This window comes from Rhea americana, unplaced genomic scaffold, assembly GCF_003343005.1.
Source record: "Rhea americana isolate MKP2758 unplaced genomic scaffold, rheAme1 scaffold_285, whole genome shotgun sequence".
Lineage (NCBI taxonomy): Eukaryota > Metazoa > Chordata > Aves > Rheiformes > Rheidae > Rhea > Rhea americana.
The window spans coordinates 173,242-194,245 of record NW_028186407.1 but is presented as its reverse complement, the minus strand read 5'-3'; the positions used below and the strand labels follow the sequence as shown (position 1 = coordinate 194,245).

The following is a 21,004-nucleotide window of genomic DNA, read 5'->3' as shown; positions in this document are numbered from 1 at the left end:
TTTGCATGGAAATTTCTTTCACCTCATGCTTCATTTAATTTCTGGCAAAGACTGAACTTTCTGCATGTACTTGAATTTTCCACTGTCTGTGAATAAAAGTAATCATACTTACATTTCTTTTTCTTTTCTCTTTTCCTTTCCTTTTTTATGAAAAGGACAAGAATCCTTTTAAATGAACAGCATGGTTGGAGTATAATGCTTTAGTAATAACAAAACAAGGAATCTTGGGTTCGTGTGATTGTTCGTTTGTTTGTTTTTGAATGTAGGCTGAAGAAGAGAGGAAACAGCAGGAACAGGCTGCCATTCAGAAAGCCCAGAAGGAGGCAGAGCTAAAGCAAGAGGTGGAGAAGCAGAAAGAAAACAGACAGGTGGAAGAAATCTTGCGTCTGGAAAAGGAAATTGAAGATCTGCAGCGCATGAAGGAGCAGCAGGAGCTGTCCTTGACAGAAGCTTCACTACAGAGGCTGCAGCAGCTCCGAGATGAGGAACTGAGGCGGCTTGAGGATGAAGCGTGTCGAGCAGCCCAGGAGTTTCTTGAATCTCTGAACTTTGATGAGATTGATGAATGTGTCCGAAACATTGAGAAGTCGCTGTCTGTGGGCAATGGGTATCCTGCAGAACTCACTGAACAGACTGGGAATGCATGCAGTGAAAAGCCTAGTTTTAACTTCAGCCAGCCATATCCTGAGGAGGAGGTAGATGAAGGCTTTGAAGCTGATGATGATGCATTTAAGGATTCACCTAATCCAAGTGAGCATGGCCATTCTGATCAAAGGACGAGTGGCATCAGAACAAGTGATGATTCTTCAGAAGAGGATCCCTACATGAATGATACTGTGGTGCCAACAATTCCTGCTGCTAGCAACACCATGCTTATACCTCCTACCCATGATACTGTCAGTCTCCACAACTCCTCAAGTGGTGAATCCACATACTGCATGCCAGAAAATGTATCATGCAGGCCCTCAAATTCTGTGGAACTCATTTCTCCTGATGGAGACTATGATTACGACCAAGATGATTATGAAGATGGTGCTATTACTTCTGGTAGCAGCGTGACCTTCTCTAACTCACACAGTAGCCAGTGGTCCCCTGACTACCGATGCTCAGTGGGGACATACAATAGCTCTGGAGCATACAGATTTAGTTCTGAAGGAGCTCAGTCTTCTGTAAGTATCTTTATTTTTGTTTTATAATAATTGGTATAATTTTTCTCTTTTTTTCCCCTTGAAAATGATGGTTAACTCTAGAAACTATAGCTGTTCCTGTAAATGACTGTGTTTAAAGTTAGACATGATCATACTGCACTGGGGCATGGTTATCTGTTGCCATCTAGACGCTGCTGCGTAACATTAGAGTTAGAACCAGCTCAAATGCTGACTGAGCTTTATTTTTACCAAACCACTTATGTGAGTATATTGTTCCATCTGTTTTAATGCAGAACTGCACATTAATTTTGCAAGGACCTTTGTGTGTGGCCTTGGATGCAATTCATAAGCAATTGTTTGTGTATTTGCAGAGAGAGACATGGGGGGAAATGATTTCAGAAGAGGTGTCTTTGGTTATACATGCAAGTTACAACAGTATGGAACAAGCTGCTTGCAGAAATCCCTGAAATGCCAGATGTATATCGATATTGCTTTGTGAATAAATTTCACATGATGGCAAATGTTGTGGGATTCTTAAAATGGCATTGTTGAGGCACACATTCATCTTGAACAGCTCTTCTTCAGTGATATTTACTGAACATACTATGAGCTTTACTCTTACAAATAATTTTGCAAGAATATGATTTCTTCTACCACCCTCAGAATATTTCTATGAGACTGTATGATTGGGTGAATACAAAAGGATATTTCAGTAACACTGACTTATTTCTAGGGAAGATGCTAACACTAAAATGACTGTTACAGTTGARGTAATGAAATTCAGTCAAAGAACTATTTTAATATATTTGCATGGTCCTTGAGATGAGCTGTCAGTTCTTGCCTCTGAGAAAAACACTTTCAGTTGTCTCTGTTGAGGACTCCTTTGTGTTTTGTGTGTGTGTGAGAGAGAAATAGAGCAGAAATTTAGCTAACCTCRGATTCTTTGGGATGGATAGCTTCCCTGAGCAGCTACAAAGCTTGCCTCATAGATTTGTTATGCTAAGTTAGGGCTACCATATAGTCAAAGAGAGCAGGCTGCAAAATGCTGAGCACTCTCAATTTGTAAGTTAAACCAATGACTCATTCCACTTACTAAAGCCCCTTCGTAAGGTGGACAAAACACAGCCAGGAATCGTGTTCTTTAGAATATATCATAAAATGTTTTGTCTAAAGACTTCTAAAACAATTTTCTCTAAATTCATTCCTGAAAGATCATTTCACCTTTTTCCTTTCTTCTGTAGTTCGAAGACAGTGAAGAAGATTTTGACTCCAGGTTTGATACAGATGATGAACTTTCCTACCGGAGGGATTCAGTCTATAGTTGTGTCAGCCTGCCCTATTTCCACAGTTTTCTGTACATGAAAGGTACTGGGTGAATCAGAATTGGCTAAAGATACAAAATAGRCAGAAATGTTTAATACATCTTGTGCTCCATTCCTATAGAATTAAGGTATTTTCYGATTTTTCAAAGGGCAATAGAAAAATCTGGAGAGAGCTGCTTTAAAATTGTTGCTTGCAGTGATCCTCRTTTGGCTGTTTTTCTCATCTGCAAAGAAACATTAACATTTTCGGTCTGCCTCTGTTTCATATTATGTCTTTGCTGGCTCATAAACAATGGAATATCCAGTACAAAAATAGCAGAATAACTCCCAAAGTCAAATTGTACTAAATTTTGAGGAAAGTTGCTTCTTGTCCCTGAAAACCTATAACATAGACAGCATTCTGTATTGCAGGCCAGTTTTACTGACCTTGGTGGACTTTGAGCTCAGATTGGAAAGATTGGAAAAGCACTTGTATGGTAAAGAGGCATGAAAGTCTATGAAAGAATATTCATAGGTGTTGCCTGATTATGATTCTTAGTTTTACCTTTGAGAGGTACTAATGTATAATCTAGATGAGTTCTGGTATGCTACCCAGCATTACAGTATGACTTTGATTTTGAATTGGAACAATGATGAATGGGTGCCTAAGTATGTTTATGTGAAAAATAATAGCTGCAGTTTTCACTAGAATGGCTTTTACCCTCTGATAAGGTTAGCAATAAGTTTTGACAGAATGACTGGAAAAAATGGTTGGCTAAGGATTTTTTGACTAATGTAACTACATTACAAGCTGTCTTAGCTACCATTACAAACCTCACATGAATTTAAACAGTATAGGCACTTTGTTATGACTGAGTTCACACTAGTTCACGCTAGTTCACACTAGTATATTTTCTACCCTAAGTATAGGCTTTTAGATTTTGTGGGCTTGAGTTTACCTCTTACTAACCATAAGTATTTAAGAAAATTAGACACAAGAAAGGGTTGAACACTTACTAACTTTTTTTAGATTATCATTGAGATATATTGAAAATAGTGTTGAAGATCTGATTCTCATTTGTAGTAAGACTATCTTATAATTTAAGGGTCTTTAGATTGCAAGCAATATGGTGGTTTTCAGAATATGTGAATTGAGATCTTTGGTTTCATGATTAAAGCAGAGACTCATGTTAATTGCAGCATTATTGATCAGTGTCTTCCAGTTTTGGTTTGGAAACTACTTCTGTTTTTTAATGTAATTGTTTATCTTAACTGCTTATAAACCAGCCTCTGTCTCTTTTTCCAGGTGGCTTAATAAAYACATGGAAGCGGCGCTGGTGTGTCCTGAAAGATGAGACCTTCCTGTGGTTTCGTTCCAAGCAGGAAGCACTTAAGCAGGGTTGGCTTCACAAGAAGGGGGGTGGATCATCTACCCTTTCCAGAAGGAACTGGAAGAAACGATGGTTTGTTCTCAGACAGTCCAGGTTGATGTACTTTGAAAATGACAGTGAAGAGAAGCTAAAGGGAGCCATTGATGTCCGAACAGCCAAGTAGGTTTATATGTGCTTATATATGTCATAGTTCCTCCTAAATGCTTCTTGGGGCTTAATCTGGTGACATATTTAGTGCTATTCAAATTGTATGTGTACAAGCATGTGCATATATGTGACAAAGGTCTTGAAAGTAAGCATTGTCTTTACTTGACTCTCTCTTAAGTCCACAGAGTGCCCGAAGTTAAGCCAGTGTTGAATAGTTGGGAAAATTGCAGCTATAATGAGCCTATCTATGCTTTCTCTCGGACTAGAAGCCCTGCTTGGCCAGTAATGATCCCCAAGGCAGTTTGGGGCATGTTGCCAAGCCCATAGCTGTAGGCAAACCTAGAATGGAGAGGGTGGAGTTAATAGGCCGTAAATATATTTAAGCTAGCATGGATCAGAGCTTGCATCTTCTGTATTCATTTATGATTTCTTTACATCTTTGAAGTAGTTGTGGCAGTTTGACAGAACAATCTTTAAAATGCATATATTCATTTCAAAAATTTAGAATTAGTAAATATAATTTAACAATTTTTGTCTTGCTAGCAATTATGTCTTACAATTTTAAGCTTCTCGGGGCATGTATGAAAAAAGAAGTTTGTTTTTTAAGGGATAGTAATCTTTCTTTTAAACAGTCAGTATCTTTTATGAACTTGTGGATCATCTAACAAAAATCAGAGCCTGCTACTGTTGATAATCTCATTTTTGCATAGAAGTGCACCTAAGGTATCCTTCATGATTCTGGTAGAGAAAAGTAGGAATGTCTGTAACACTCAATTTCACTCTGCTACTTGTAAACTGCAATTAYTCATTTTATTTTGTTAATTTAACAGATTATTTAACCTAAACTAAAAACTTAGGTTAATTTTTTTTATTTGGAAGTCTTTGGTTGAAACTGATTCAAGTAGAATAAAGTAAGTAGTTTTAGTGAGCATCCTGACTTGCTCTTGTAAAAGCAACAAGCAGCTGACTGTTAAGTAAATCTCTGAATAGAGACTGAAGTTCCTAGCATGATTCTTCTGTTGCAGCTGAATTTGAGTGCCTCATATGACATAGCATTTATTTAGTCCTTTATAAAAATTATTTAAACCTTCTTTTTTCGTTGTCACCATATAGTTTCATTGACTATAGCCTAGAGATTTTTTTGTTGTTGAACTTATCTTTAAAATTGTTTTGCAAAGGTTCTTGAACTTTTGAATACTTTTTGCTTTGCCTTTTGCAACTTTTGCTTTGAACTTGACTTGAACTGTAGGTTCAATCAATGAGTATTTGTACATAAAATTACTAAAATGAAAGCTACTTGTATTTTTAAAAAATTGTATGTTGTGAGAAATAAGCAATAGTTTTTCTAGATAATATTCACTGACCACATTCCTAACATATTTCTTACATACCTCACTGTTCCATATTAGGGACCCTATTCAAATAGAGTAAATCTTGGGCTTCACTTAAAATTCACAACTGGGATGTACTCTACAGACACTGTCACTGGGAAGAAGGAAGCCAAATTAAATAAAAAGAAGTGGAATGATACCTTTTTAATAGCAGATAAAAAAACGTTCCTCATGAGGCTGATAAGTGGAATTTGCATACATTGTATATAGGAGATTTATGAGAGTAGTGTAACTGAGAAGGGAGTATAGCTAACTAAAAAGGAAATAATAAGCCTCAGACAAATACAGTAAAGCAGCAGAAAGAAAAAGAGTTGTTGGGTTTTTTTTAAACTTAAGCAAAACTTTAACTTCCATTAGAAACTTCCAAATTAATGTAATACTTGGGTTGCTCCTTAAAAATCTTGTGCTTTGTAGTTTGTGATTTTTAATATATCAGTATTTAGGTGTCAAAACTGCAAATCAGAAAAGTGTAATTTTTCAGAAGATGAGTGGTCGTCTTTTCTGGAAATAATACTTTTTGAAATGTCTCTCTTGACTGCACAGRACCACTAATCCGAGTTCTTTGTTTTTTGTTCTTTAATAGCTTTCCTTTCACCACCCCTAAAATCACTTAGGTATGCAATGAGTTCATAAGTGAATCTATTTCTCAATTTGGTTATTTTTGCCTCTTTCCAGCTTTCATAATGCTTTTTCTTTAGTTCTTGTTAAAACACTAACAGAATAGCTTTGAATAGCGACATTCSTAACAGTTTCAATATCTGTAATGTATAGGCAGAAAACACTGCAACTACACTTTGGTGAATTGATCACGCTGTGCGTCCTGAAAATGAACCTGCTTAATGCTGATTGCTGTCAATTTTAAGTATCAGTGATTTATGAGCCTCTCAGGGAAATGGCATTTTCAAAATACACTGAAGGTCTCTAAAACAAAATCTTTGTGTTTGTCTTGTTTTCAGAGAGATTGTTGATAATACAGGCAAAGAAAATGGTATTGATCTAATAATGGGTGATAGGACCTATCATTTGATTGCTGAATCACCTGAGGATGCAAGGTATGAAAATAATTAGGCTTCTTTTTTTTTAAAAAAAAATGCTGTTGTGACTCGTGCTTATCATTTTATTTGCCCATTATCATAAAGTACTCAGATTGAGGGATTGAGGCAAATGCTTTGCATTTAAAACATTTTTTGAAATGCCTGTTGAAAAAGAAAGCTGTGGGAAGAGTCAAATTGTCAATGAAAATTTGTGTAGAACTTGGCTGTATGTGCTTTCCCCATTTATTACTAGTAACTATCTGAAATACAGTGTGTCTGAAGAGGGGCTGTAATCTGCCTTTGATGCTTTTCTTGTGCATTATTCTGCCTGTGTTTAGCTGCATAAAAGATTAATTCAATATTTAAGACCCTGTCATGTGTGAAATAAAGTACTGTTCTTTAGTCTTGKGAGTCTGTTTACCTAAGCAGAGCCTAAAATCTTTCCGGATAAAAGCTGTAATGTGGTCACTGGATTTTAGGGAGAGAGCATGTTCCTGAGTGCAAAAATCATGCAACAGAGTGTTGCCCTTTCGGATGACTTTAAAAAGGCCTTACTTTTGTTTCTAAAGGATCCATATCAAACTTTAGGGGGAAATTACAAGACTAGTTGGTGAGGAGCAAGCTTAACTTGTCCGATAGGTTGTAGTGTGTCTTAAAAAAAAAAAAAAAAAAAGGCAAAAATAAAACCTCCCACGCTACAGTTTCTGTGAGATAATAACATACTTGCCTCTCATTTGTAAAATCAAATATTTAAACAAAGTGAACCCAGTAATTTGAGTAGTCTTATTACCCACTGCCTTGCTGCCCCAAGGCCAGATACAGGATGCCTATGTCAAATTACCTGAGCTAGTTTTCCTCTGGAGCCTTTTTACTGATGTAGTTTCTCTTTTTCATGGTCATCCTGAAAAGCTTTAACATGTCTTGGTGATGTGTAAGGATTTCCATATGGACTTAAGTCAAAGCCTCATAACTGTTTTGCATTGTTAAAAATGAAATACAAAATTATTGAACTAGGTTTGTTCTAGATCTACTGCTGAGGCCATCTAGAGTACTGAAGTACTGGTCTAAAGGTGCTTTTTCCCTTTTAAAAAACTACTTTGCACTTGGGCTGGGAATAATCTGAGTTTGCTTTTTGATCAAATGAATGGAAAAGAGAGAAACCTGGGGGGAAAATATTACTTTGATCATGGAAGTATATTTGAAGAAGAAATAATGTTTTAACGGGCATTTATTCTTGTGGGTTTACTTCTTTCAGGCTCTAGTCTGTCTTTTTCCATATTTCTGGGTTTAAGGACACAACTGGAAAAAAACAAGGGCAGCCTTGAAAGAGAAGAAACCAAAGGGAGACTAAAATCTGCCTGTGTCTTCTACAGAGTGCCACAGTGAATTTCTTTTTCAAAGATTACATGAAATTAGGAAAACTCTGTACTGGCTTTTAAAAGCCGGTACAATAAATTATTAATACTTGTCCATACAGTGCTATGAAGCCTTTTTAATAAAAAATCGACTTTTAAATAAATTTGCAGTTCATGATCCCTAAAGGAAAGCTGAATTTAATCTGTGGGAATCTTGTGGTAGTTGAGGTTTAGGTTCTTCAGCTCACTGTTTCCTCTATCTTGATATTCCTCCCTCATTCTGAGGGGTTTTCAGTGACCTTGTCTTATGTCATAGTCCTTTCAGCAAAGAAACTGTCATGCACAACGTGTYTGTGGGTATCTCTTGAGCCTTAATAAAAGAGCTTTTCTGAGAGGAAAAAAATCAAAACCAAGTATATTCTTATCATCTCTTCTACTGTCAGACACTCTGAATCTGTGTTTTTCTTTACACATTGTGGTATTTCTAATGAAAACGTAAGCTCTTAGGAAGGATTTAGGATGATATGTAGTGGTAGCAGCTTTTCACAGAGAAGCAAGGAGACAGTTTTAAAGGCTGGGCTTTTCAGCCTTTTGAAAACTTGGCCCCAGGTAGCTTTCATTAGAATGGCAAATTCATATCTCAAAGAATGGTATTCAGGAACCTGCCAAACAGGCCAAGCTCTGCCCTCAAATTTCAGTGGGACTGCTCAGAGCAGTTGAACTTTATCATGTACAAGTGCCAGGAGGGTAGAGATCTCCCAGAAGCAGAAGGTGTGGTTGGAATTAARACCTGCAATTACTGCTCAGCACTTGGCTTTGGAATACTAGAAATCTCTTTTCCARTCTCCTGGTGAAAACACAAGGCCACTGAAGCGGCACAAATTGACTTTGGTCCTTCTAGCAGCTGGATGTTCCAGTGTTTCCTTTAGAACAAAATATGTAGAGATAGTTGCTTGAGGTTTTTATTCTTTTTATCATCTCAGTTGGGCTTGTACAGAAGATTTGGTGGACTTGGGCAATCTTTGCAGAAGTATCATAGTAGTAAACTATTGCCAGTCACATCATCAGTGCAGCAGAATTTATCATTTGAAGGTTAAGAGTGTTATTAAAGGCTTTGTGTGTAGCTAGTGATGCTGGGTTTTTTGGATGAAATGTGTAGAATGTGTTATGGTAAATCCTAATCATTCAGGTGTTTCAATGTGATTACTGCCATTTTTTCAAAGATGCCACTTTTTATACAAARTTTTTGTCATCAGATAGAAGGTTTTGACATGAACTTGGAGGGGAGATCTGTGGGGGCTTGTTAGTATTCTGTATTACTTCAACTGACATAAAGCCTTGCTGYTTTTATGCATGTTGACAACAGGGATCTTAAGCAATTTCAAAAACCTGAAGAACCTGCTAGATCTCTGCAGAACAAAGGTTACAAAAGGCTTGCGCGCAAGCAACGTTTTACTTAAACTGCTGCCTTTTTCTCTGCAGCCAGTGGTTTAGCGTACTGAGTCAAGTCCATGCRTCCACTGAGCAAGAGATCCGAGAGATGCATGATGAGCAGGCAAATCCACAGAATGCTGTGGTAAGTCTAGATACGAAGAACAACTTTCCAAAGTAAATATTTTCAGAAAACAAAGGACACTGGTCACCATGGACTTGAATAGCTTCTAATAATTACAACCTAGATTACCTTAAGTGCAATGGTAGCTGCAACACTGATAATAGGCTCCAGGTCACATCCCTTATACATATAGAAGAGGAGGGCTAGAGTTCTTATGCCCTCTTTCATTCATCTAGACAAAAAGTGAGTGTGTTGGGTTCATTTTTTTCTGGTMCAGTTCTCTTTCAAACAGTGTACACTTGCGTTTGAAGTCTTGCAAAGATACAGTTAACGGGTAAATTAAAAACCTAAGAGCAAAAATGTTGAGATTTTTCCAGTCCTGCATTTATCACGTTATACAACATACAGTGGGAATAATACAATAAATGTAAAACCAACTATAAGCACGGGAAATAAAAATTTCTGCTTAAGGACTTCATAAGTTTGTTCTGAGAGGATGCTATTTACAGTGGGATGGCACTTTCAGGTCAAACCTTTAAGCAGATTTGGAAGCATAGAAAAATAAGAGCAATTTTTGAGCTGCCTCCAACTTAACTAAATATGATCTCTTACTGGATCTGTTTGTCTGTCTTTCACTTTCTCTCTCTGCAATTTTAATTATTAGGAGAAAGTGATGCCCAAATCTACAGCTTATTTTGCATGATCAAAGCTGCTACCCCTTTCACCTATCTCTGAGTAGTGTACAGTGAGTAATATAATAGCAAATGTCCTCCTTTTCTGGTTTGGTATTTGTTTATAGGGTACGCTTGATGTGGGACTCATTGATTCTGTCTGTGCTGCTGACAACCCAGATAGGTAAGTCAGAGCCATGTCTGGTAACTTCCTTTCTTCTTCTCCTCTCTCTAGCCAAAATCAGACACTTTATACTTTAATCTCCATATTCTACTGACTAACCACACATGAAAATGGTTTGTTATTGCCTCCCTTTTCATAGTATCAAACACCATGTATTAAAACAGGAAAAATGGGCATTTTGTACTTTTTCTCTGGGAACTTCACTAACTTCCCTGACATTGCTCCGTATATGCACTTTTCAGCAATTTTGCAGCTAAAATAATCCAAAGGTAGAAGATAAGTATATCTTTCCTTTATACAAGTAATTCTTCTGAAAAGAGAAGCCTATTTTCTATTCCTTTAGCAAGATAGTAGGCTAAATTCTTCCAACATTTCTAAAATTCTTCCAATATTTTGTCCATCTTCTTGTGCAGGAAGGGTATATTCTACTAGGATAGTGACTTGGATGAAAATTATTTCCTAGAAAAAGAACAGAGAGAGAGAGAGAGAGAGAGAGAATTTTGTAACAAACAAGTCAATGCAGCATCAGAAACCCGGTCATGATATTCTTAGTTCATGAACCTAAGAGATAAAAAAAAAAAAAAAAAAATCTGGGTCCAGGCTATGATTCTAGTTATAAGGTTACTAGCTATCAGGTATTATTTGCACTGTAACAGTTCATTCCAATCTCCTTATTGCAAATGTGTGAAACAACTGGTTTTAAGTAATTGGCTTCCCTTGGTTTACCAAGATCCAGGCACCACAAGTAATTGTGATTGTAAGCCCAGGCTTCCTGAACAGTGCAACACAAAATTTACAAAGCCTTCAAAATATTAAGTTAGAAAGGCTTTTCTTCTGACAGCATTTTTTGCACAGATTTTTTTTTCTTGCAAATTTGCTATTTTTTTAATTCTCCGAGTCTAGGAGTGTAAATCAGAGATGAAASGATTTTCAATTGTAAGCAATTACAAAATGAAGATAATTTGTCTGATACAGGCAAATTACAGGCATTTTTGTCTTGAAACATACAGACCCACAATTGCAAGCTCAAAAGAGAGAGGCTGAGTTGAAACCTTTTGACTCTCTATTCATAAAGAATCCCCAAAATGGTCTTCCATCATTTTCTTAAACTGGGGAGGAGGAAGGGGAACCCAGAAGGTTGGGTACTTTTGATCATAACCTCTTGTTCATTAGCTTGTTCAACCTGGAGTTTTTACCTTAGCTGTGCTCTTTCTCAATTCTGTTGCTACAGCTTACCTATAACATCTTTTTGGATACTATATTACCTGTTTCTTTATAGTGTGCTTCACTTAGTTCAGTCTACAGGTCCCTTTACTTCACCCTGGTTTTAAAATACAGTCAACAGAATTCTTCAGTTCATAACTCGTTTCCTTCTCCACCACTCTTCCTGAATAATTTAACACTTTCTCCAATGTGAATTTGACCAAAACTCTGATGCCTCCTTACCCTTCTGTGGCAATGATGAGCACAACAGTAGATAAATCTTCTCCTCTGCCTGTATAAAAAATATCCAAAAGATGCTGCTGCTTTTTATTTCTCTATATTCACATCATTAGAACTTACTTGCATGCTTCTTATCTGTCGCTTGGATTACTGTAACCCCCCCCCCCCCACAGCATGTATTCTAATTTTACCTCCTAATGATTTTATTTAATGTTCTTTATTATCCCATTCTTAATCTGGCTTTTAAATGACATATACTGTTTTTGGAGAGTGGTAACGAATTTGGGTGAACATCTCTATCCCCATAAACAAGATTAGTTCCAAATTCTATTTTCTTATTAGAGCTGTACAATGAAGGCCTTCTTGTCCATGGAGCAGCCTAGACTGCATTGTTCCCATTTGCTGTATCTGATACAGTTCTTAAAAAGTTTGTGTGTTCCAGAATGAAAACACTGGTAGTGAAGGGTTAAAGCACATGGTTTGTAGACCGAAAACCCTGCCCCTCTAATCTAGAGTGCTATCAACACAGCTCACTTGGGCTAGTTGTTCATGCTTCAGTGAATCCTGGTGTAGGATTGGCTGAAAGCCAGACTCTCATTAAAAATAGATTTGTAGTGTCTGCAAATTGAGTTGCACTGCATTCAAATTAAAGAAACTGTGTTCACATGCTGCTTCATTATGGACCTCTCTAAATTTTAGTTGGTTTTAGCTAATGTAACTACTGAAGCAGACACTTTAAATAGATCTGACCCTGAAATACAGTTCTGATTCATATCCAAAGCTGATTAAAGATTGGATGTTTTTCTTACCACAGTTTTATTTTGGGATAGGACGAACTTCAGTTTAATGTAAACTTTCCCATTGTTTGGAGCCCTAGCATTTTGGTGTGAATCCATGTTATTAAGTCTTTTCAAATGCCCAATATTTTTAAGGTTTAGTGGTGTTGAAATAAATGATTTAGAGCTAGACAGTATTTGCCTGAATAGAAAATGCAAACAGTGATTGTTTATGCTTATGGCAAGTGAGATAAAACAGTGTATGTTCTTACTGTAGAGGCTTTTTCAATCTGTATTTGTTTTCATAGACCCAATTCATTTGTGATCATCACTGCTAATCGTGTTCTTCACTGTAATGCTGACACTCCTGAAGAGATGCATCACTGGATAACCCTACTGCAAAGGTCAAAGGGGGACACCAGAGTGGAGGGACAAGAATTCATTGTGAGAGGTAAGAACTGAATGGAATAGTAAATAAGATCCATTTACCTTGAAAGAGGTTGTTCTCAAGTTACAATCTGTGAAATAAGCTAGTATAGCATGGCGGTGTTGGATCCTTACCTTGTACCGTGCAGTTTACTCATAATTAAATACATCTGAAATTACGGTCACACTGTGCTATGTAAGAAGCCACTCTAATGATCACAAAAGCATTTTTGTAAATTGACAAAACAATTAAAGTGTGGTTCAAACTTTCTTTAATAGGATGGCTACACAAGGAAGTAAAAAACAACCCAAAGATGTCTTCGTTAAAACTAAAGAAGCGTTGGTTTGTTTTGACACACAATTCTTTGGACTACTACAAGAGTTCCGAGAAGAATGCTTTGAAACTGGGTACACTGGTCTTAAACAGCCTCTGTTCTGTAGTCCCACCTGATGAAAAAATCTTCAAAGAGACAGGTAATTGTGTGTGTATGTTTGAATATGCTTTCAGTTGCCTTCTGTMCTACCTATTTATGCAATAAACATTTTGAATAGAATACTAAGGTGTCAGTTTGAAYGAATTTGAACAAATCCTAAGTCACTGAGGCATTATACAAGGACATACTAGGCAAAAGATAGCAGTAATAATATATACAGTAGTACAGTAAAACTTGTTCTTAGTCTCCTGCTCTGGAGRTATTCAAAACCTACTCGGACAATATCTTGTACAATGTGCTTTAGGTGACCCTGCTTGAGCAAGGAGGTTGGACTAGATGATCTCCAGAGGTCCCTTCCAACCTCAACCACTCTGTGATTCTTACCAACATTCAAGTTACCTCAGACTGACACTTGTGGTAAGGTAGCTTGAATACGTACACTTACACATCAAAGGCATGGGAGAAGCATATTAGTAGCATTCCTTCCATACATAGTCTTCAGAGCTCCTCTGCACAAACATTGGTGGAGCAAGTATAAGAAAATGTAAAGAGTCCAGTTTGTGCTAACCTATGTACTACACCTGAGTCAGCTCTCCAGTGCATTTTTCAAACCTGGTTTTCAGTTCTGATGTGGCTGTTTGCAAATGAGAAGTCACAGCTGACTGTCTTGTGTAACCTCATCAGGGTCACTGACACTTCAAAGAGGTTTTTGATAGTTGAAAGATAAACAGATTTTTAGTTGAAATGGCTTCAAAAGAATCCTATGCAATGATGTAGAGATAAGATGAACTGAAATGCTCTTCCTGTCAAAGTTGTCACTTCACTTGTGTGAAATTAATGACTTTTTTATAGAACAGKTAGCATGTGCTTTCTATCTGTTAGTGTATTTGCCACAGATGCTCTAAGACACTCGCATATAAAACACGATTGTCTCATACTGTCCTTTTACAGACAGGACTGGAAAAATAGGGCTGCAAGCCACATAGAGCTAACACTATTCCATGGTGTTCTATTCTGATCACTTTTACTATGAACTCTAGATAAAATGGAGTGCTGTGTGTTGGTGGTTATATTCTGACATTATCCTTCTGCATTCATTCTCTTCTTTACAACTGTAGTCTGTTTTAGGACAGTTAATTACCAATATAGCTTCTTAATGCCTAAAAAATACTGTCAGCAGGTCCCGGAATTCAGCAGTCAAAGTCTGATGAGGCTGCACCTGTTTTTGACTACAAGTTGTGATATTTTTATATCTATACCTTTTATAATGAATATTTTTTACTGTTGTGCTAGGCTACTGGAATGTAACTGTATATGGACGCAAACACTGTTACCGTCTCTATACAAAATTGCTTAATGAGGCTACCCGTTGGTCAAGTGCCATCCAGAATGTGATTGACACAAAAGCACCAATTGATACACCAACCCAGCAACTTATTCAGGATATTAAGGTAGGAACAAACCAGAGGTAGGTGGGAAAGAAGGGTTATTTAAATACTTGAAATCAGTCTTATGTTCCCTTTGCCAAACAGAATATATGTATTTTAATCACACAGTGTAATTGCAGAACCTGAATGTAGCCATTCATCTGCTAAGGGAATTTCTATTGAAACAGTCTAAGTACAAAATATGAAGTGTAACTTGATGGTAAAGAAAGTTAACTTTTTTTTTCCTTAAAAACAGTAATAAGCTTTACTGGTTTATGTAATTTAACAGATGCTGCTATACCAGGCAATAGAGTGCAGTGTGGGTTAGCAGACCTGATTGGYTATGTCCACAGTAAGCAGTATGCTAGAACGTGGACTAGCAAGGTCCTGTGATGTTTTCTCACTATGCTTYGTATCTTGTTCTAGAATAGTGTGGCCTAAGCATTTCATGCCTCTGAGTGGTGGCAAACATATCCAATTAATGCTTACTGCTTTATGGTCCTGTTGGAGATGCTGCATGCACAGCRAGCTATGTCTTTCTGAAGATTTCTGCCAGTCCCTCTTCAGGATGATGATTCTCAGGAGAGAGCGAAAAGGCTGAAAGGGCAAGATCAGCTACTAAGCTTTTCCCATAGTGGGTCCTCCCTTTTCCCCATGGAAAAGACATATAAAATCCTGCATTTCAAAAATATGAAGACTGTTCTTTCATACAATAGAAAATGTAGGGAAGTTCAGAAGCAACAGAAGACAATTATCTCACATCTGTCAAACTGCAACTAAGAACACTGTTCAGATGTCAGAGGCAGAATGTGTGCATCAGGTTTGCAGCAGCTGTTTTTCTGGACTATTTTGTTACAGTAATTCCTTTAGATTGCAAGTGAAAAGGCTGATTAGTTATGCTGGAGAAACATTTTTAAAGAAAACTTAAAGACAGATGTCTTGATGTAATTCCAGTTATGAAGACTGGAATAAAAACAATTGCAGAATGAAAACACGTTTCAAAAAGTTTTATGAAACTGCATTTTTGTCCCCTGCAATTCTGSTGTGGTTTTTTACTGTACAGAGAAGGTAAGCTTATGCAAGGCCTGAGGTCAGCAGCCACTGAGCATTCATAGTGTGCAGAGTGCCACGGGTGCGTATGACCCACAACTGGATTTATCACCAGACAGTGTTGTTAACAATAATGACTAATTTTTCTGTTTTTCTACAGCCAATTACAGGCACTAAGTATTGAATTACTATTAATGCTGGGCCTCAAATTAAGCTTTTTTTTTTTTTAAATTCCAACAGGAAAACTGCCTAAATGCTGAAGTGGTTGAACAAATTTATAAGAGAAACCCTATTCTCCGTTACACTCATCATCCATTGCACTCGCCATTACTGCCACTGCCGTATGGGGACATCAATCTAAACTGTAAGTTTTTCAGTTATAGGAGCATTTTTCCCTGTAATAGACTAAACTGTAGGAAAGGAGTTTTCAGTCCATATGCTATAGTGCAGTACCAGTAACAAAATACATATTTTTATAGTATAAATAAACAACTCTCATTGTTCTCTTATGAAAGGTAGAGATCAGCAGTTTGTCTAGCATGGAACCATAGGCTGCTGTTGCTTCTACACGGATGGTAAGGAAAAGAAGGTTGCTATTGCTGCTATGACACAAGTTTGTTACCTTCACCACCAAAGCAGCTAAGCAGACCAAGTTTGAGAAGCCCAGTATAAGCAACAAAATCCAGTTCATTCAGTCTCCTTGAACAACGTGTTCCCCTTCTCAAATTGTTGTTGCTTCCTACCCCATCAGGGGAACTGCAGCTGTCACAACTACACACACACACACACACACACACACATATATATATATACATATATATATATATATATATATATATAAAAAGATTTATGTAGACATGATTTGAAAAAGTAATGATGCATTACTCCTGAAACAGGTGTAGCAGTGATTAAAAGGCACTAAGCTAGAAGTGTGTTTTGAACCAATGGTTCAGAGATGATTGTGAATTTGGTGTCCTTAAATTAATATGCTTATGTTATTTTAAAACTGCTTACTAAACAACAGATGATTCAGATCAGAAGTCTTGTCCTTGGGAAGCCATAGATGATTAAAAGCTAAGATACTTTGGGTAAGACTTCCTAATAACTCAAATGACACCTTGTGGCTAATAGGACAAGGGAAAGGAAAAGGTTGGAAGAAACCTTGTCCTTCTCTTCCCTGACCTCTTCCTGTGCAATGGCAAGACACAGTTATAATCTTTGCGATGCTTGTGCCATGCACCAGTACAGCACAGATGCTCTGTGTGCTCCATGGACAGAAAAGACTATTTCCCTCTAAGCCAGAAGTCTTGCCAAAGTCTTGACAAAAGTCTTCCCATACAAAATGTTGCTCCACAGAAGGGCTGATGCTGGACTATTGCCTTGAGTTGCAGTTCAACTCCAGTTATTTTTGGTAATCTTACAATGTCAGGTTAGAAACTTTTTATTCATAATAAGATATGTATATATGGTTTTGATTGGTAGTAGGCCTAAMTGATTCAGATACCAAAGCAATCTCTTCCATCACTTGAACCTCAGCACTGCGTGGTGCTTCTAAGTAGACTATGAAAGTCATTAGCCCATGCTGAATAAACTGTATTGCAAAAAATAATCACCTGCTTGTCCTTAAAAACTTGCACTTAAAAAGGAAGTTGCAGTTATCATGACAATGATTCAGTTTGGGTTCAAACAAAATGCTTCTGCCGTAAGCAAAACCGATGTCCTGCGTCTTTGTTGCTTTCCATAACACAATCGTGCTTTATCTCACTTGTGACCTTACTGACTTTTCACTTCCTTGTGACAGTGAAAAAGTGATATAGACACTTCAACAGTGTAATCACTGGAACGAAGTTTTTCCATCAGAAAACAATGATCAAGTAAGATAGACATTTTAAATTATATTGTCAGAAGCTTCAAAATGAAAGCTTTTAAATTCAAAACAAATCTTAATGGCAAAATATCTAYGAAACAAACTTGTTTTATGAGCTATAGTATGGAAAAGATCCATCTACTATACTGCATAAGAAGGGCCACAGAATTTCACTAAGCAATTTCTGCATTAAGCCTGAGTTAGTACTTTCTCTTATCTCAATCTAAACATCCTTCTTTCTTAAGATGTACTCTTAAGATATATTTCTTTTGTAGTGTTGAAAGACAAGGGCTACACAACTCTGCAGGATGAAGCCATCAAGATATTCAATTCTTTACAGCAGCTAGAGTCTATGTCTGACCCCATCCCCATAATTCAAGGTATCCTGCAAACTGGGCATGATTTACGACCTCTTCGAGATGAGCTCTACTGTCAGCTGATCAAGCAGACCAATAAAGTACCTAACCCTGGGAGCGTGGGTAACCTGTATAGTTGGCAGATACTCACCTGCATGAGTTGCACATTTCTGCCCAGTCGCAGCATCCTCAAATACCTCAAGTTCCATCTCAAAAGGTAAGAAGCTTTAAACTKCTCGAGCAAGACAAAAAGTTTGTTCACTCATTGCTTGCCTTTTCCCCCTCCATTTAAGAGTGTTCAGACATCTTGAGGTGAGACTTGAAGATGTATTCAACTTAGTGAACTGATTATGCCAAATGATGAATCTTTAAAAACAAATAAATAAAAATAAAATTGTAAGCAAGCAGTGTGAGTTGATCTAGGCGGAATTATTTTCAGTTGAAGAATCAAGCAAAGTCCCACTAAACTGAATGAATGCATTGTTTAATGCTGACAAAAGCATAGCTCTCTGTAACTGTATAAAGTTGCTTAAATGATTTACAGCCAGTACACGCAGGTCCTACTACTAACTGTCCAGATTAACCTGTTAAAAATTCTTCATCCTGTTTACTTCAGTTTCATGAAGTATACATCATGTACATTAAAAGACCATAATGATGTTTATATTTAAGGTAAAATGCTTGTAAATCTAATTTTAGTATGTTAATGACCATTTAGAAAGAATAAACAAAACTCATTTGTGATAGTTGAACATTAACTAGAGTGTAGAGTTCCTCTTGTTCTAATGCATCAGAATAATGCAAAGTGTGTGTCACTATTAAAAACAAAGTGTTCTCAGTAATTCAAGTCATGTCTGTATTTGTGCTAGTACACAGGCTTGGTAAATCACTTTATTAAATCTAAACTATTTTATAAATATTTGTAAAATGCTTGTATTAAAGCTATACCTGTTAACCAAGGTAAATTTAGTGAAAAACATCAACCACTTAGTATCCAAGTGTATAAAATTAAAACAATCTAACACTGAGTCACCTTCTCAATTTAACTCAGTCCATAAAATAGCTTCCCAGTTAAGAAAACTGCAATAGTTAGAGTTGAGTTCATTAAAGCTGTTACTGAATACTTCTAAGAGTAACTACGGAACAGTATGGTCTAGAGAGAATCTGTAAGAAAATCAGGAATAGAAATCAAGCATCCTAAGTGACACTACTGCAAAAGTTAGTAGTCAAAAATCTGTTTCATTGCTTAGTTTCTGTTTTACCTTAATGCAGTTTTGTCTTTATTCAGCAGCTACTGATAAAAAAGGAGAGTTGATCACAGTAACATTATTATAGTTATCTTGCTGTAAAATTTGAATCATTACAAGGTTCCTATAGTTAATGCTATAAGCTTTTGCTTTCCAATCGGTTTGTAAAACAAAATGATTGACATATGTAAGTTATCCCACAGTAAAGCACTTTAGGACACTTTCCTTTGCCTGCGCCAATGAAATAGCATACTGGATACAGAAATACCTTATCACTTTACGGAAAAAAAGAAACATTCTCAAATAAGTAAATTTTCTATTTCACAGACTGGCAACGTAAATAATAATGTTTGTCTCACAGGGTTCGTGACCAGTTTCCAGGAACTGAAATGGAGAAATATGCACTTTTTACTTATGAATCTCTCAAAAAAACTAAATGCAGAGAATTTGTGCCATCACGGGATGAAATAGAAGCTCTGATCAGCAGACAGGAAATGACGTCTACAGTTTACTGTCATGGTGGTGGCTCCTGTAAAATTACAATCAACTCGCACACTACTGCTGGAGAGGTAAGAAGTGGTGGCAAAACAGCTTTGGCACAAAATTAGTTGATGTTTCTCTTTATGTGACAGATGCAGACAGTAGTAGTGTTAAACTCTGGAAACACTGAGGATTTCTGGCTACCAGCTGAAGTCCCGTTGAGAGATCACTACCTCTCCATTCAGTGGACGGGAGGCTTACGGACCCTCCGCTCCCCAGTGATCTGGAGAAATCCCTGCTATGAAAACCCTCCTTACACTATAGAGGATTACCCAACTCTAGTCCTCTCTTACAGGAAAAATTACTGGAAGGATTGAGCAGCGCAATAGCAGCAGTGCTAGAATAATTTCAGTACATACTGGGGTGTATGAGAAACAAGTTACTTCCTAAAGCTAGAGAACTAGCTGAGTTTTGAAATACAGGGGTTATAGCTGGCCAAATGGTAGCACATATATATATTCTAAAAGAATCAGTAGTATTTAGGATAAAAATTAAAGCTGTATTTGAGAACAATGAATACAGCTGATAAGAACATCTTAGCAACATTTTTATCCTAATGTGAAATTTAGTTTTTATTTTTCTCCTAAATATGTGCCTTAACTCTGTGATACTACCTTTTCATGCTATCGGTTTGTTGATGTGCTGTTTTTCATTAGGTGGTTGAAAAGTTAATTCGTGGCTTGGCCATGGAGGATAGCAGAAATATGTTTGCTTTGTTTGAATACAATGGAACTACTGACAAAGCAATTGAAAGCAGAACCATTGTGGCTGATGTCTTGGCAAAGTTTGAAAAGTGAGTGTGCCTGTTTTTCTCTCTCCTCTAATAAGTAGCAACTAAATACATTTCCAATGTCAATAATGCTGAATTTTCTCTTTCTGTGCCTTTTTTGTTTATTGAATGAAGCCACCACAGTACAACTCAGAACGTTTCTCTTACCAGTGGAATCGAAACCATCCATAGCACTGCAGTAAGAAAATGTATTACAAGCCTAAATACCTGGTKGTCATCATTATGTTATACGGATGGCAATCAGCTTCCTTTATCCAAATAATGTGAAAACAACATCTAAAATGCTGTGCAATTATATATTTTAGCAGAAAATAAATGTTATTTATATCAACACCTGACTGATTGAGCCACAAACAAACGTTTACTAGAGAATTTGGTTTAGAAACAGTTAACTAAGAAACTGAGTCAACACTTGGAATTCCTGGGTTTTGCTATAGGTTCTTCTTTAAAAAAAAAAAAAAAAAAAAAAAA

The 21,004-nt window shown here is 36.8% G+C and overlaps 1 protein-coding gene across 2 annotated transcripts in view; it reads left to right on the top strand.

The window, feature by feature from the left end:
• The window catches only part of MYO10 (myosin X), a 175,284-nt gene that overhangs the window by 149,568 nt on the left and 4,712 nt on the right, over positions 1-21,004 (top strand). For both annotated transcript variants that reach the window (XM_085308869.1, XM_085308870.1), the window contains exons 25-37: positions 267-1,169; positions 2,390-2,513; positions 3,756-3,999; positions 6,335-6,430; positions 9,250-9,343; positions 10,122-10,177; positions 12,705-12,847; positions 13,102-13,296; positions 14,550-14,707; positions 15,974-16,097; positions 17,876-18,173; positions 19,565-19,772; positions 20,400-20,536. In XM_085308869.1, the coding sequence (XP_085164995.1) occupies positions 267-1,169; positions 2,390-2,513; positions 3,756-3,999; positions 6,335-6,430; positions 9,250-9,343; positions 10,122-10,177; positions 12,705-12,847; positions 13,102-13,296; positions 14,550-14,707; positions 15,974-16,097; positions 17,876-18,173; positions 19,565-19,772; positions 20,400-20,536 (2,780 nt within the window). The remainder of the gene's footprint in view (positions 1-266; positions 1,170-2,389; positions 2,514-3,755; positions 4,000-6,334; positions 6,431-9,249; positions 9,344-10,121; positions 10,178-12,704; positions 12,848-13,101; positions 13,297-14,549; positions 14,708-15,973; positions 16,098-17,875; positions 18,174-19,564; positions 19,773-20,399; positions 20,537-21,004) is intronic.